This window comes from Pan paniscus, chromosome 1, assembly GCF_029289425.2.
Source record: "Pan paniscus chromosome 1, NHGRI_mPanPan1-v2.0_pri, whole genome shotgun sequence".
Lineage (NCBI taxonomy): Eukaryota > Metazoa > Chordata > Mammalia > Primates > Hominidae > Pan > Pan paniscus.
This window is the reverse complement of record NC_073249.2, coordinates 43,345,026-43,362,210: the sequence shown is the minus strand read 5'-3', so window position 1 is coordinate 43,362,210 and position 17,185 is coordinate 43,345,026. Positions and strand designations below refer to the sequence as shown.

Sequence of the window (17,185 nt, the reverse complement as noted above, 5' to 3'; positions counted from 1 at the left end):
CCTCCCAAAGTGCTGGGATTACAGGTGTGAGCCACAGCACTGGCTGAATGCTGTATTTTTGATCTGCCTTTGGTTGAAAAAATAAAATCTGTGAATAAGTGAAATCATGCAAGTCCAAACCTGTGTTGTTCAGGGGTCAACTGTAGTTCCTATTATGATGTCCATTTGACAGATGAACAAACTGAGGTGCAGAAGTCCCACAACTGATGCTAGGAATGAAATCCAAGCCTGCCTGACTCCGGAGCCAGTGTTGTTAACTGTTCTGCCACACTGCTTTCATAGCTCGTTTGTATCAGGCTGTTCTAAATTGACTTTAAAAGCAATAATTTCCTCAAAAAGGAAAAATAAAAGTAAAAACCAAACAAAAAATGTATGTGTGCAGATGTGTAGTTGTGATCTACTCTGAGCATGACACCCAAATCAGAAGGGAAGTTACCACTCTTAGCCAGGTGCTTCCACCCAGGTAAGATCATTGATTCTTCCCAACAGCTCTGAGAGGTGAGTGTCTTAGGGACATGACGTCATTACCCGAGGCCACTGAGGAACCAGGACTCTGTGGAACAATGGCTGATGCCACATATGGGACTGGAAGTGTGCAAGATGGGCTGGAAAAGTTCACAGGAACTAATTTGAAGGTCACCCACTGGCTAAAGATAGGGTGATTTGGCATTAAAGAAAAAACTGGTGAGTTGAAACACATCAAATATGTTTAAAATTCTTTGGTGTTTAATATAGCACCAACTCATTCTGAAAACTGGTAAACAAAGGAAACAAAACCCCAAGTAATTGTCTTCTTTCCTGGGCAAATGGTTGTTGAGGGAAAGGTTTTATCTTGTTTTATCTTGTTTTCAAGACAAGGTCTTGCTCTATCACCCAGATTGGAGTACAGTGGCAAGGTCATAGATCACTGCAGCTTTGACACCCTGGGCTCAAGCAATCCTCCTTCCTTGGCTTCCCAGAGTGCTGGGACAGACGTGAGCCATCGTGCCCAGCCAAAGATTATTTTTTTTTTTTTATTTTGAGAAGGAGTCTCGCTCTGTTGCCAGGCTGAAGTGCAGTGGCGTGATCTTGGCTCACTGCAGCCTCTGTCTCCTGGGTTCAAGCGATTCTCTTGCCTCAGCTTCCTGGGTAGCTGGGACTACAGGCGTGTGCCACCATGCCTGGCTAATTTTTGTACTTTTAGTAGAGAAGGGGTTTAACCATGTTGGCCAGGATAGTCTCCATCTCTTGACCTCGTGATCTGCCTGCCTTGGCCTCCGAAAGTGCTAGGATTACAGGCGTGAGCCACTGCACCCAGCCTATGTTTTTTATAGAAGAATTCCAACTAACAAATGCCAAAGGGATAGCAGAATTAGAAAAACACCTGTTCTGCCGCCCCTAATTATAGTGTGGATCTCAGCAATGATCATCAATGACCACTGAAACGATCAGGTAAAATGCTGAACTTTGTAATGAATGATTAAAGCCAAGAACTCCAAACCCACCCAGCAGTCTTAACATTACCAATAGAGAGGCATCAGCATTATCTGCCTCCTGACAGGATGCAACAAGAAGTACCCAGCACCACCTAGGAAGTATTTTTGCCACAAAATCAGACCTCCAGATCTAACTACCATTTTATAGGAAAGATAAGTTCAGAGAACCATGTCAAATGACACCTCGGGATTTCAACCAGCAACGTTCAAATGTGCTAAACTCTGTAGATGGAAAGAGACTTACAGACATTTCAAATAAATGCAATATATGGGCCTTGCTTGAATCCTAATACAAACAATCCAACTATAAAAACAGCCAAACATTTGTGGGACAATGGGAGATGCTTGAATTCCGATTGTATATTTAAGGATGTTAGAAATATTTATGGACAAAATGATGTAATGCTCGGAATTTGCTTCAGAATGATCCAGGTACAGCATGTGGAGCTGGAGAGAGGAGTGGGCAGCAGTGTAGATAAACAGGCCTGGCCGTGTGTGGATGGGTTGTCAGGGCTGAGTGGAGTTGCAAAGGGATTTATTATACCATGATCTCTGCTTGTGCATATGTTTGGAGATTTTCATAATCAAATGTGAAAATTTTTGATTTTCATAATCAAAAATCAATACAAAATATGAATGTATAACGTAATTCCTCCATCATGACGGTGGTGGGAGTGGTGTGTATGTGTGAAGTGTGTGTGTGTATATGTGTGTGTGTGTGTGTATTCTCATGTTCTGTTTGGTCTTAATTCAAGTTGCAACCCTGGAAACAGCTACATTCTCTGGAAAATAACTTTTTGTAGGTGTAAAGAATGCCCCAACCTAACATATTCAAGGCCTGTCAGACAGGCAGGCACAGACACAAGGCCCCTCCTTAGGGGACTGCTGGGGCCAGTCCCACACGGTTATTCCCACGGTCAAAGACTGAGTAAAACTGTCGAATGAAGACATCCCCCAGGATCCAGAGGGGCCCAGCTGGAGGGTGGATGTCAAGTCCTTGAAAGCCGCTGCTGCAGAACTGCATTCCATCCACGAAGTCCTGTGGGTTGGAAAGAAGGATGCAAATGACATACGGGGGAAGAAGGTAGTAGTACTGCCTGGAGGCTGCCTGTGTGGTGGTGGTGGCTGGCACTGGGTGGCCTTGGACAGCTGGTGGGTTCCACCATTTTGGTCGGTGGGTTCTTCCTCCTGCTTCATATGTCCCTACCCTAGGTTGCTTAATAAAGTGTTTGTCTGCACAAGTCCATTCTTACGGGCCTGGGGTCTATGTTCTACAATTTTGAGAACTGTTCGTCTGTTATATACTCCCACCTACCCCTGTCACCATCATTTTACAACTGGGAAACCCTTGCTGCATGGCTAGAAGAGCAAAAGGGTTGGCACCAGAAGACCTTGGTTTAAATTCTGGTTTCTTTAGTTTCTAGTGAAGCTCAGCTTAGTTTTTGTTAAGGGAGAGAAAGAACTCTGTTAGTGCCTATCCACTGCTATTTTCTTGTTGATGTTCTGGAAACAAACATTTGAGTGATCCCCTTTAGATGAGGCAAGTAGGCATTCCTTGTTCAAGAGAAGAGTGTCACCTTCTCCAATCTAATTTTTAGTTTGGCAAAGACGTGCTCTACCAGGCAAGTGTGGTCTTTCCAACAATGATTTGAAATTTGAAGTTGCTGATGAGGGTGTGGGAAAATTTGCAGAGGGCTCAGGGAGACTTCTTGAGAGGAAGGACGTGAAAAGTCAAAATTTTTACAGCAGTTTTGATGGATCAAGGTGGCTCTGATTGATATCTGCTGGTGGGAAAGAACCACGCACTGTACTGCGAAAGAACCGGCACAAGACCTTGTGATCCACCCGCCTCGGCCTCCCAAAGTCCTGGGATTACAGGTGTGAGTCACCATGCCCGGTCAGGTCATGATCTTCTAAAATGATCTTCTAAAAGAACCACTCACCATACCGGGAAAGAACCACGCACCTCCCCTCCCCTGGCTTCTAGGAAACTCCCACTCTTTTTTGGGCTCTCCAGGCCTGGAGCACATCAATGATTTCCACCTGGGCAGGGACTCAACTCACATGGGGGAAGGTGAGAGTGTGGGTGTGCTGGGGTGTTGATGGGCATGTGGACTGATGAACAGGGCTCAGTCTAAATGTCCCACTGGTCCTCAGTGTGGTGTTCAGAGTGGCAGTTCCATAATCCCTATGTGGCAGGAGCTTAGGGGACTTACCATGAAGCTGTGTTTTAAAGCAAACATTTGTTTTTATTTGGATTGTCTGTTGGTGGCTTTGGGAAGGAGTTAATAGAGGCTTAGGGGTAGGGCTGAAGCCCTCAGTCTATACCTTAGCACCCCTCTTCTGATGCAGTCACCCTGATGCTGTGAGTGACTCTTGGAAAAATTAGTGTGTTGAAGTGTGGTGCCGAATACCTACAATGCTGAAAATTCAGACCAACTGTGGTGTGAGGTGCTCATAGGTGTCCAAAAGGTCTAGGAGTTCCCTTTCTACTTCACCCTACAAACTTGAGAATTTACTGCAACAAAAGACATTTTCTTGCTAGAGGAGGAATGTTAATTTGAGGTTAGAACAAATATAATCTTATTCTCCACTCCTCCCTGCAAACAGCTCATATCTTGAACCATTTATTTGACTCTCTGAGTCTTGATATTCTCACCTATAAAATGAGATAGTAATAGCTCCAGTCTGACCTGGTGGTTGAGGAGATTAAACTTTGTCAATGGAAAAGCCCTACATGGCAATATCAGAAGATTTCCTTAAATGGCTTGCCTGAAGTTCACTACTGCTTCATGGCAGAACTGGAAATTAGAACAAGCCCCGTGGTCTTTCCACCACAGGCAGCTGTGTCCCTCCCAGAGGGAATGCCACATCAGAGCAGAACAACGTGGGGCGGGGCTTAGGGTAAAGGCGGGCAAAGTGCAGGCGATTGAAAAGGGGAAGTGGCAGGCATGTGGGGAGGGCCCTGTGGCCTGCAGAATAAGGAAACAGTTCTTACCAGTAGGGTGTAGGCAGTTGGGCTGAGGGTATAGGGGACTCCGTTAATGGTGAAGGTGACATCCGGCATGACGTTAAGGTTGGCACACTCCACAGCATACTAAAACCCAATACGGAGGATCCGTTTAGAGCCTTGCCACCTCCCAAGAGAAGGCCTGGCTCTCCTGTCCCCACCACTCCCTTGCCCAGGCAGGCACTCACTTCTCCATCCACGGGGGCTGCCCCAATGGCGTTTTGCAGCTGCTTAATCTTGTCGGAAGGGCCAGTGATGAGGGAAGTCCCTGTGTCCACAATGGCCTGGCAGCCCTCGGAGCAGAACATCACAGTGCCTCCCACCTGGATGCTGAGGGGACAGGGTTGTGGTCGGCCCACCTTCCCTCCCCCGGCTCCTAGGAAACTCCCACTCTTTTTTGGGGTCTCAAATGCCTGGAGCACATCAATGATTTCCACCCACCATATGAGTGTTCCTCAATTGTTTTCTACTGAGATCCATAGGAAGAAATCTGTTTACTTCTTGACCCAGTGCACACACACACACATTCATGCAATTGAAGTGCACTCTGGTATTTTCTACTGTATTCCAATTCGTCTAAAAAATGTAGGTGTCTCAATCTCTTGACCTTGTGATCCTCCTGCCTCGGCCTCCCAAAGTCCTGGGATTACAGGTGTGAGCCACCACACCTGGTCAGGTCAGGATCTTCTAAAATGATGTCATGACCCATAAATAGGTGAATTCCTACAGTTTGAAAAACTCTGAATAGACAGTGAGCATTGAGGCCTTTTATTTTTTGCATTCCTAATGCCTGGTACCTTGCAGGAACTCAATCCTAGCTGAATTGAAACTTGAACTACACTTTTCCAATTCCTGCATTGTCTAGCACGGCGCTAGGTATGAGGCAGGCATGTAGTCCCACTTCCCCAATTGCTTCGTGCCCAGATATTGTATATATTTCCTGGCTCAGTTTCAATGTAACCCCCTCCATGATGCACTGGAGCGTTCAGATAGAAGCGGTCATGTCTGTCTGTGGGACCACATTAGTGGCACCTCTCTTGGAGCACTGACCACCTTCCATTTTACAGGATAGTGGTTTGGGTGCATCTCATCTTCTGTACAAGTTTTTTGAGGGCAAGATCTGAGCCCAATTCACCTGTGCAACCCCCCATGTTACTCATCCCTTGCCTTGTGTGTTAATGTTAAAAGAACAAAGGGGAGCAGGCTGTGCACTGGTATTGACTGTCTGTTGAGTTAAAAGCACGCCACGTGTACAAGGAAGGAAGCTGTGTCTGCTGCCCTGGTTACAGAGGTCCCTTCCTGCACACTTGCTCAGCACCTCCATACCTCCAACCACAGTAAGCTTCTGGCATCCTCTGCTAGTGACCAGTGGTTTTTCAGTTAATTCGGTTTGAGTTGTGCCTCTTTTCAGTTTACCCCTAGTACTGTCACTACTTCATGGGGAATACTCACTTATCCAGTGCAATCTGCCAGTAAGCTTGCTTGGTGACTGGGACCCAATTCAGGCTCCCAGAGAAATGGGAGTGGTCGTAGCCTCCGAAAATCAGCTCGCTCCCCGCACCACCTTCTGGGTTACTACGTGGAGAGAAAGACAAACTGTCCAGGAAGGGCCACTGCAAAACTCTAGGGGTGAGCCTCAGCTAGGACCCTTTGCTTCTTGATCTCATGCCAAGCACGCAGGTAGGCAGAAACATCAGTCTGGGCTTTGAGACCGGGACTCTGACTACTGCAAGTGAATTGGTCTGGGCCTTTTTGACACAAGGTTAGAAACAACTCCCCTTGACCATTTGTGAATGTGTTTCTGCTTCTTGGATAAAAAGGTTAAGGAGGTGGGAAATGGGGCCAGCAGGTCTGTCATTCAGAACCAAGGCCAGGACCATCCTGGGTGGGTATACACCGTGTGACTTGAAGCAACCCCCAAAGACACCTTTTCCCAAAGTATCTTCCCCACTATGGTTGTGACAGTGCCTGGCGTTTTTGTATTATTCACTCTTTATGTTAAGGCAAAGAGGCTAATATGAATGTATCATGACTTACTAGAGCCTGAAAACTTATTTTCATTGGTATTGATTTCTCAGATTATGTTCTGGAACCTAGCAGGATTCTGGAGAAATAGGACCTAAGACAGATTCATTTTGAGGAGGAAAAGGATCAGAAAGATACAAAACTGAAATCAGGGTGGTAAAGAGGGAGAGAAGTGAATACCTGTAGGAATTTTAGGACAGTGGTTTTACAGAGGGAGTGGGGAAAGGAACTCACATTTGTTAATTACCTTGGTGCAAGGCTGTGTAGTGGGGATTTTATCTATCTAAACTTATTTAACTCACATCAACCTAGTGGTCCGTGGAAGAAACTGAGCCTCAGTGAGATGAAGCAATGTAAGTGGCAGGATTCAAATCCAGGCCAGTCTGACTGCCAAGCCTTGATATTCTCCATTACAGCCCACTTTTCCCAGGCGACGGGAGAAGGAAGTTCTGCAAGGGGAAGCAGAGGTGTCTAGACAACTTGCCTCTCTTACTCACAGCTCTGCCTAGGCCTGGTCCTGAGTGCCGTCATGCTGGAGAGGAAACATAGCTTGATAGGGAAAATCCAGGACCCTCCATGTGGGAGAGGGGAATGAGAGGAATGGGCTTATGCTGAAACAGTGTGAACGCAGGCCAGGTCTGAGCTGGAAAAAGTCAGCAAGGTCAGAAATCACCTTCCTGTGTAAGGAGGAAGAGGAGATGACCCTCCAAGGATGCCGGGCAAGAGTGCCTAGAAACAGGTGAGCCTCATGACCTTTTCCAAAAACAATGTGCAATTTAAAAAAATTGTTGTAAAAATATGTAACATAAAATGTACTATCTTACCCATTTTTGAGTCTACAATTCAGTAGTGTTAAGTATGTTCACACTGTTGTAAAATCCAGACCTTTCATTTTACAGAACTGGAACTTTATACCCATTAGGCCATCAACAACGGTTTAAGAATTCCTCACTTCCCCTCCCCAGGCTCTGGCAACTGGCAGTCTACTTTCTGCCTATGAATTTGACTAGTCTAGGTACCTCACCTAAGTGGAATCATACAGTATTTGTCTTTTTGTGACTAGCTTATTTCACTTAGCATTATGTCCTCAAGTTTCTTCTATGTTGTAGCATGTCTCAGAATTTTCTTCCTTTTTAAGGCTGAATAATATTTGATTATTTGGATATGCCACATTTTGTTTATTCATCCATCAGCATGCAATTATTTTATTGTCAGCTTTTCATTTTTTTCTGCCTCCTCCTCCTGCAGGTACTGTCTTTCTTGTTTCACTGGGTCCCCAGTGTGAGCATCATAATCAGCATATAATAAGAGCTTGATATTTAGTGACAGCATCAATGAAGAACCAATCCCAGAGATTCCTTAAATTTAAGCCAGTGTGGTAGAGTTTACAAAGTGTTTTTACAGCTACTTGATGAAGCAAATCCCATTTCCTCAATATTCAGAGAGGTTAAATGTTTTGACTAAGATCACACAGCTGGTAATGGACCAAGCTACCTAAACCAGTTCTTTTGACTGCTAAGTCAAGTGTATGTGTTGTCTCCCTGTAGTTATAACTGACTTTAACCTCACAGACTTGATGGGCCTTACCTGCTCATGTAGACAGAAAACATCGGCAAGTCCACCAGGTTCTGAGCCAACATGTTGTCAAATACTGGAGTCACTCCTCCCACAGCCAAGGAGGGGTATCCCAGGCCCAGAATTCCATCAAACTCTGCATCCACAAAGGTCTGGCCTGGCTCTGTGACACTTTCTCCAAACTGCTGGCCAACCACGGTTAGTCCTTCCACCTGGTAGGAGAAAGCCCACAGGAGAATGGCACAGGGGATTGCTGGCAAAGGGTTTGACTCCTGGATTTTCCTCTGTCTTGAAGCTAATGCTTCTCCTTCCCAACTTTCCTTGACTAAATGAGCACAAAGATGCTTGCTATATTCCCAAAAAACAGGACATTCCAAACCTCAGAAGCCCTCATGCACCTGCCAATCATTGCGCCCCTCGTCAAGAAGAGCCAGTCTCCTGACTTCTAATAACATATATTGGTTTTGCCTATTTTTTGGATTTTATATAAATGGAATCATCCCATATGAACTCTTTGGTATCTGGCTTCTGTCACTCATCATGTGCTTATTGTACACTGTTTTTTTGTAACTTGTTTCAGAAAATTTTGCCTACCTTAAGGTCATGAAAACATTTTCTCATGTTTTCTTCTAAAAGCTTTATTGTTTACTTTTCACATTGCGATCTGGAACCTATATGAAATGTGATAATGTGTAAGGTAGGAGTTAAGATTTATTTTTTTCTTCTGGATATTCATATGACCTGGCACTATTTAATAAATATACCATCATTTCCTCCACATACTGCAGTGTCTTGTTCAACGCAAGTCAGATGACTGTGTTGATAGTTTTGTATTTTCTGTTCTGTTACATTTGTTTATTTTTAAAATTCTGTGCCAACACCACACGTCTACATTACTGTAACTTTATAATAAATCTTAATATTTACCAGTGTTTTTCTTCAGCAAGATTGTATTGATGTATTACATATCCATATAAATGTTAGAATCAGCTTGCTAATGTCTAAGAAAAAGTGCTGTAGTTTTGATTGGAATAAAATTGGTTGTATAGACCAATTTGAAAAAATTTGACTTTTTAATGAAACAGAGTCATTCAATCTATGAGCATGGTTTAGTTTTCAATACAGGTCTTCTTTTAATTTTATTCATTAATGTTTGTGATTTTTATGCAAGTCTTTTACTTTTATTTAGTAATGTTTGCTATTATCAGAGTAGAGTTCTCGCACATTTTTGTTAAATTTACATCAAAGTAGCTGATGGTTTTGATAGTATTATAAATAGTGTCATTAAAAATCTATTTGCCATCTGTTTTACTTGCTACAGGTTGAGCATCACAAATCTGAAAATCTGAAACTGAAGTGCTTCAAAATCCAAAACTTTTTGAGTGCCAACATGAGGCTCAAAGAAAATGCTCATTGGAGCATTACAGATTATGGATTTTCAGATTTGGGATACTAAACTGGTAAGTATAATGCAAATATTTCAAAATCTGAAAAAATTTGAAATCTAAAAGGCTTCCGGTCCCAAGCATTTGGGATAAGGATCCATAACCTGTATATATAAATCCAAATGATTTTCTTTGAGACAGAGTCTCACTCTGTCACCCAGGCTGGAGTGCCATGGCATGATCTTGGCTCACTGCAACCTCCACCTCCTGGGTTCAAGCAATTCTTCTGCCTCAGCCTCCTGAGTAGCTGGGACTACAGGCGTGTGCCACCAAGCCTGGCTAATTTTTGTATTTTTAGTAGAGAAATGTTGGTCAGGCTGGTCTCAAACTCCTGACCTCATGATCCACCTGCCTCGGCCTCCCAAAGTGCTGGGATTACAGGCGTGAGCCACCGTGCCTGGCCCCAGATGATTTTTTTTATGTTGACCTCATATCCAGCAACTTTGCTAAGTTCACATATTAATCCCAATATCCTTTCTGTAGATATTTTTGGATTTTCTACTTATAGAATCTTGTCATACATTAATATTGACAGAGTTATTTCTTCCTTTTCCATCTTAATGTTCTTTATTTCTTTTTTCTTGCCTTGTTGCACTGGCTAGGATTTTCAGTACAATGTTGAATAGAAGTGGTGAAATTGAGTGTCCTTGTCTCATTCTTGATCTTATGGAGAAGTCTCTCGACAATTCACCATTAAGTATAAAGTTTGCTGTGGGCTTCTTTTAGATGAAGCCCTTCATTTTTATCAGATTAAGGGAGTTACTTTCTACTCCTAGTTTGCTAAGAGTTTTTCTTGAAGTCATGAATAGATATTGAATGTTATTAACCTACTAATATAATCATATTGGTCATATGATTTTTCTCCTTTTATTCTGTTAAATGATAAATTCCTGGAAAGATGACGCTTGGTATGATCTTTTTATATACCAAAAGATTTTATTTGCTAGTATTTCATTTAGAACTTTCGCATCTATATTCATGAGAGAAAGATTGGTCTGTAATTTTATATTTTCTTTTGTTATAATGTCCTTTTCAAGTTTCATTATTAAAGTTATGCTGGTTTCATAAAATGAGTTATAAAGTGTTTTTACTTTGTCAAATATCTGGAAGAGTTTGTGAAAGACTGATTTTTTTTAGTGTTGAGAGAATTTATCAGTGAGGCTTTTCTTCGTGGAGTTTTCTTTGTGGAAAGATTTTTTAATAACAGAGTATATCTTTAAAAGATTCACATTTTCTATTTTTTGTTTTTGCATCAGTTTTGGTATGCTGTATTTCTCAAGGCATTTGCTGATTTTTTGAAAATTGTAAAATTTATCCATATAAAATTATTCTTGATAACTTTACTAATGTTCTCTTTCTCATTTCTAACATTGTTAAGTTGTATTTTCTTTCTTTTTTCTTATTTAGTCATGTGAGAGGCTAACCAATTTTATTACTCTTTGCAAAGAGTTCATTCTTGGCTTTGTTAATTTTCTGTACTGTGTGATTTCTCTATTTCATTAGTGTCCCATTCTACTCTTTATTATTTCCTTCCTTTTGATTTCTTTGGGTTTGATTTGCTATTGTTTGTTTACGGTTTGCTCATTTTCTTGTTATTCATTTCTTGAAATAGGAGCTTAGATAATTGATCATTAGCATTTCTATTAACAACACATGCATTTTAGGCTAAATGGTCCCTTTAAGGGCTGCATCAGCTTCATCTACAAATTTTCACATGTCATATCTTTATTATGTCAGTCAGGGTTTGATAAGAGAAGCAGAACCATCAGGAGGTACTATAGATTATAGATATAGCTATAATGATGTGGATATAGATATTGATTATATGCAACTGTGGGTGCTAGTTAAACAGTGTACTTTAGGATATTGTTTCTGTCCTGATGCTGCAGCAGCAGTCTACAGTTTGCACAGCAGAAAGGGAAGATAGATGTCAAGTGGGAGAAAAAGGGCCAGTTGGAACCCATGAGGGTGAGGGTGGACTGGAACCCACATTGTTCTCTCACTGTCCCCAAGTCTCCAGCCTCAATGATGGGGATGTTATGCAGCAAAAGCTGATGATTTGTTAGAGGTAAGTGCACACCTGGTCCTGGAGCCAGAAAAACTGAGGGAAGGAGCAATGCAGCTGACATTGCTGTGGGCTTGGCTGCTGCCCTACACCAGCCAGGTGAGCCAACAGATACGTGACAAGCTATAGGTTTGAATTCCCCTTTCTATGCTAATTTCAGTCCCTTCCCTGCATCTCAGAGGTTATTGTGATGATCAGTTAGGGATGTAGCCTTCAAAATAGTCATTTTTACTTTTATATATATATTATATGTAATTAGATATATAATATATATGTATATGTCATAATATATACAGAATCTTATATATAACATAATATATACACATTATATATATATTGTGTTAATCTATTATATAATAGTTTAACCTATTATGTAATATATTATGTTAATATATTATATAATAGGTTAAACTATTATATAATAGATTAATATAATATATTATGTAATATATTATTACATACAACATATTAATATATTATATAACACATACTATATTATTAATATAATACATTATATCAATTATATTCTATAATATATTATATATTATATAACATATATTAATGTAATGTATTACATATTATATTAATTATATAATATATAACATGCATTATATGATATAATTATGCAATTATATACTTTAATATGTTACATATTGTATCTATATAATATATACAGATGGATATATATTATATATACAAATATACTGTATATTACATATATTCATATATGGATATTATATATTATATATGTAATGTGTGTATACACACGCATACATAGTTCCAATAGAAAATACAGTACATTGTTTTATCTGTATGATATTTTTACATAGATGGTGTTTTTCTGCTTCTGGCATTCTTTCAGTTGATAATATGTCCTACTCCACCCACTCTAAGGGATGTTGATGAAGGCTGTGCCCTGCTGGCCTCGGGAATACCCCATGGACCAACGTTCACCAGGAGTAGGTCAACCTCTCTTTCTCCCAAGGCCCAGGCATATATTGCTGTCTATAAGCCTGAAAAAGTACCTGGCTCTCTGTCCCCACATTTGTCTGATTCCCATAGTTCTAGGACCCGTAGGACTTCAGAGGGAGTCAGAGGGTCAGAGGTCAGAGGGAGTTTGAGGAACAGCTCATGAGCTCAGCACTGAGTTCAGTTTGGACCTTGGCCTTTGGACAACTGGGCTTCTGCCTTGCCTCTGTGATTGGACTCCCATTTCAGACCTTGCCCCCTTATGTTACTGAGTCCAAATCTCTCCCCCTGGTGTGGACTTCTTTATCCTTCAAGACGGAGACCTGGTTTTATCTCCTCAATGCCCTAGAGACTGGAGATCCAGCTGTGCACCCTGCCACCAGGCTTTGTGCACTGGGCACTGCTTCCTGCCAGAGTCCCCCTGTGCTGCTCTCCCCCAGGGCCCAGCGTGCTGTGGAGACTGACCCACTGCCACCATCTCAGGTGGGGAGTGTTGCTTGCCCTTTCTCCTAGAAGTTAGTGCTAACCCCTGTTTCCACCCATTCCTGAGGCAGATTTGAAATGTAAGACCTCTGAATAAGTCTCCCAAGTTTCTGTCCAAGAGAGAAAAAATGAAGGACTTGCACTCACAGAGACTTGGTCGGCTCCAATGATCCCGGACAAGCTCCCGGTTCCATACTGAATGGAGAAAGATTGACCCGGCTGGCTGTATGTGCTGGACTGGGAAGGCTGGAACCTGCTGTGCGTCTCTGGAAAGAAGTGCACTGCTCTTGCTTATGCCATCGGCTCACTGGCTGCATCCCTGCCCTAATGCCACCCAGCCCCACAGCGGCAGGGTCTCTTCCCTCAGCTCTCAACACTGAGTGGGGGCCCCTAGAAGCCTGGTGATGCCCCTCCCTAATGAGCAACTACATTTCCCTCTAGCTACAGATGTGGCCTAACTGGGGACCAAATAGCTATCCCTGAGCAAACCTGATTGTCCACAATGACCTCATGAGGCACACCAAGATAAGTGTCATTTATCAGGCGCCAGCCACAGTCCCTGCCACCCATTGTGGGTCAGAGGTTGGCTTCAAAAGAAACTCAGGGATAAACAATTGCCCCAGGAAATTACTCCCAACTTTTCTCCCAACCGATGGACATCTCTAGCCTTGGGGTTTCCAGAGACATTCTGTCTCTGGGACTTGTCCTGTATCGAACAAGACATCTTTCTGTAGCTCTTCTTTTCCAATCCTCACTGAAACTTCTGAGTTACCTCTGGACAAATGGACCCACCCATGCCATTGTGCCCCACCAGCCCCACCTGTGTGCACCAGGAGATAAGGCTACCAAGCCTCCTTGAAACAAGCAGACTATCTACACTAGAACCCGACTCACCTCCCTGCTCAGAAATAACCAATTAAATTAAACTTCCCCTACATTCCTTTGGGTGTTCCAAAGGAAGTGAGTCATTATGTCAAAGATTTCTCTTTTCAATGGCTTTCTTTCTATTAATTCTGATCAGTATGAAAGTTGCTATCTTGGACAGCAGCCACATTTTAGTTCTTCCTTGGCTTTGCTCTATCTCTGCTATAAGCAGTTCCACGGCTGACTCAAAGAATGGAGAGTGGAAGCTGGTGTGGCAGGGATGGCCAGTTTCTGGAACCTAAGCCCCCCTTCCCCAGAGAACCAGGCTTGGCCTCCCAGGACTAGCCCCCAGACATTCTCTGCTGGTGCTCCTGGCCCCACTTACTGCAGGCTGGGCTAGTGCAGTACACAGAGGGGACCCAGAGGTTGGAGGAGCCAGTGTCGAAGATGACAGTGAAGTTCTGTGGTGGAGAGCCAATGGAGATAGTGCCGAAGTATTCCATCTGCAAGGAAGAGTGAGAAGGAAAGAGGGTGTGGGTGGTGGGGAGGGACAAGGGTGCTCACCAGGAAGCCAGGGGAAAGCTCCCAGGGGCCAGAGCCTGGGGTAATACAGACTGGAGTTTACAGAGCCTAGGAAGTGGCAACGCTGGAAAATAAAAGGTAAAAGGAGCAGAGAAATGGCCATGAGGGAGGAAATCAAACCAAGCCTCTGGCTACTTCATTTGATTTTACTTGCACTAACCTGATTCTTATAAATACATTGTAGGAGAGGCAGTGGAGGAAGAACCATCTGTTTTACAGACCAGGGAACTGGGGCTGGGAGAGGTTAAGTAACTTGCCTAAGGGTACACAGCCAGTAAGCTGCCCAGCTGAGAGCAGAAGCAGGGGCCTTCAGTGTGGGATGATGCTTTCACTCCCAGCCCTTTCCTTCTGCAGAGAACTCTGACATTTGGGTACATGGGGGCCTGCTTAGCCAACTCCATGGGGACCCAGGGAATCAGTCCCCATGGATCATCATCCAAGTGAAGAAATCCACAATGGCCTTCAGTGCTACTGATGTGGCACTGGCCATGCCCTAATGCTGGGCCTTCCTCCCGCTCCCACCTCTCCCCAGCCCTGACCCCAGGAGGCCTCACATCCAAGTAGTTGATGAGGGGTTCCTTGGCACTCTGGTCCATTGAGCAGGACTCGGTGAACTGGATCATGTCCAAATTATGGGATTTCCAGAACTCAGAGAGCTGGCTCCGTGCCCGCAGCTTCTTCTTGAGGGACGGATGCCTCCTGAGGGGCACCCTGGAGACAAACCCCCATGTAAGCAGGAGATGTACTTCTGCCTCCCTCTTCCCCCCATTCTCGTCCCATTTTCTCAGGGGCCAACTAGAGAAGATGGGGTGGGAGGGGGGGATCTGCAAGACAGCACGCAGGATACAGGTGGGATCAGCGTCCTCTCTGCCACTCAGCCTGCCCGGCCTCATCTCTGCCCTATAGAGTCTTAGAATCTTAGAGTGGAAATGGCTCCCCTCCTGGAGCTGAGGTCTTTGAGATCTAGGAAAATGGGAGATGTGGGGCGGTCTACAGTTTTACATGAACATCACGAAGGGCTGATTTAAAGGGACAGAAAACTCTTGGGGACAGTGACGGTCAGTCCCCTGGGGAAGTCCTGGGGCGCTTTGAGCTACAAACCACAACTGCAGGTTCCTGCTCTTTTGCAACACAAGAAGACCCCTGGGACTTGGGAAGGCACCTCCGTGGAGGTGGAGGCAGGAGGATGACTTGTTGAGGACTGGAGATTAAGGCCATACACAGGCGGCCACTGGATAAGTCTCTTCCATGCATTGACGCAAGCCCTCAGCTTCTCCTCCTCTTCACCTCCCCATCAGCTTTCCTACCCCCGAGCAGCCCTGAGTTGCAGGGCATGGGACTACCCAGCTGAACACAGTGCGGGGACGTCTTCTCACCTGTGAAGGGATCCTTGGGCCTCTCCCAGCTCCAGGAGCACCAGCAGCAAAAGAAGGAGCGTTTTCATTATGAGTCCGACCAGCAGCTTCTCCCTTGCCCCCTCCTTTCTTCTCTCCCCGAGGGCAGTGGGAACGGACTTTCCCTAACTCTCAGACCTGCCCAGCCCAGTCTGAGGGCCGAATGATAAGGCCCTGGAGTCATTAGCCATGCCCAGAGTAAATACAGCATGTGGAACAGGGCGTTCCCCCTCCACCTCTCCGTCCCTTTCCCACCTACAAGAGGAATATGAGTCTGCAGGGAGAACTTGGGGGTCCTCTGGGGCTTGGCTTCTCTCAGGGCCTTGGCACCTCCTCTGACCCCAAGAAACCCTGTTAATGAATCCGGAGGGCAGCACATGCCTGGCTGCCTGGAAAGGCCCACTGAACTCTTACTGCGAGTGCTCTAGCTGGAGACTCTGGAGGGGTGGGAGCTGACTTGTCATGGGTGGCAGGATTCCAACTCAAAATATTCGTCAGTCTGTTTTCTGGGTGATTCCTGTTCTCTCCTCAATCTCTAAAATGCTCCAAAGGCAGTTTATCCTTCCCTGGCCCACTTTGAAGCACAAACCAGCACTCCTCAAAGGCCCTGAAATGGGAAAATGTAGCTGCAGATTTATGGAGCCCACTCTCCTGACTCTGAGGACTTGATGAATCTGGGGCTGGGGCTCAGGGGTGTGTGGAGGAGAATGCAGGGGCAGCGAGGGAGGGTCAAGGGGGTCAGCGTCTACAGCAAGTGCCTGCATGAGTCTACTAAAGCGGCCATGACAAAGTACAGGGGGCTTAAACAACAGAAATTTATTTTCTCACTATTCTGGAGGCTGGAAGTCCAAGATCAAGGTGTTGGCAGACTTGATTGCTTCGGAGGCCTCTCTCCTTGGCTTGCAGATGGCTGCCTTCTCTCTGTGTCTTCACATGGGTCTTCCCTCAGCGTGTGGCTGTGTCCACATCCACATTTCCTCTTCTTATAAGGACGCTAGTCATATTGGAGTAGGGCCCACCCTAATGACTGCGTTTACCCTTAATACCTCTTTAAAGACCCTATCTCCAAATACAGTCACGTTCTGAGGTACTAGGTGTTAGGACATCAACATGGATTTTGGAGGACAAAGTTCAGCCCTTAACAGTGCTCAGGGACAATAGGATCTTCTATCTGTCAAGTGGGACTAAGCGCAGGGGTGGAGAGTGGGTGGGGCTCAGGCCTTAGTTACCGCAGTGTGTGAAACCCCCTCACCATCAGCCTATCTCTGTGGCCACCCGCCTCATAAACAGATGGTGGG

At 44.3% G+C, this 17,185-nt stretch overlaps 1 protein-coding gene across 2 annotated transcripts; it reads right to left on the bottom strand.

Moving 5' to 3' along the window:
- Positions 1-804: 804 nt before the first annotated feature.
- CTSE (cathepsin E) lies at positions 805-16,041 on the bottom strand. Of its 2 annotated transcripts, XM_003822932.6 has the most exons (9): positions 15,870-16,041; positions 15,048-15,204; positions 14,297-14,414; positions 13,195-13,313; positions 8,098-8,297; positions 5,938-6,060; positions 4,674-4,815; positions 4,474-4,572; positions 805-2,514 (listed from the first exon to the last, which is right to left on the bottom strand). In XM_003822932.6, the coding sequence occupies exons 1-9, from the start codon at positions 15,935-15,937 to the stop codon at positions 2,350-2,352; spliced, it is 1,191 nt and encodes a 396-aa protein (XP_003822980.3). In that variant the 5' UTR covers positions 15,938-16,041; the 3' UTR covers positions 805-2,349. The 2 variants fall into 2 exon arrangements, with proteins under 2 accessions (XP_003822980.3, XP_008974784.3); XM_008976536.5 differs by lacking the exon at positions 4,674-4,815.
- Between the last annotated feature and the right edge of the window lie 1,144 nt (positions 16,042-17,185).

What these genes read in the sequence shown, in the direction of transcription:
- CTSE (XM_003822932.6), bottom strand. Translation starts at nt 15,937, where the DNA reads ATGAAAACGCTCCTTCTTTTGCTGCTGGTGCTCCTGGAGCTGGGAGAG. An exon ending in GCCCAAGGATCCCTTCACAG is followed by an intron (nt 15,205 to 15,869) that starts GTGAGAAGACGT and finishes GTTTGTCTCCAG; the next exon opens with GGTGCCCCTCAGGAGGCATC. An exon ending in TTTTCTGTCTACATGAGCAG is followed by an intron (nt 6,061 to 8,097) that starts GTAAGGCCCATC and finishes CTCTCCACGTAG; the next exon opens with TAACCCAGAAGGTGGTGCGG.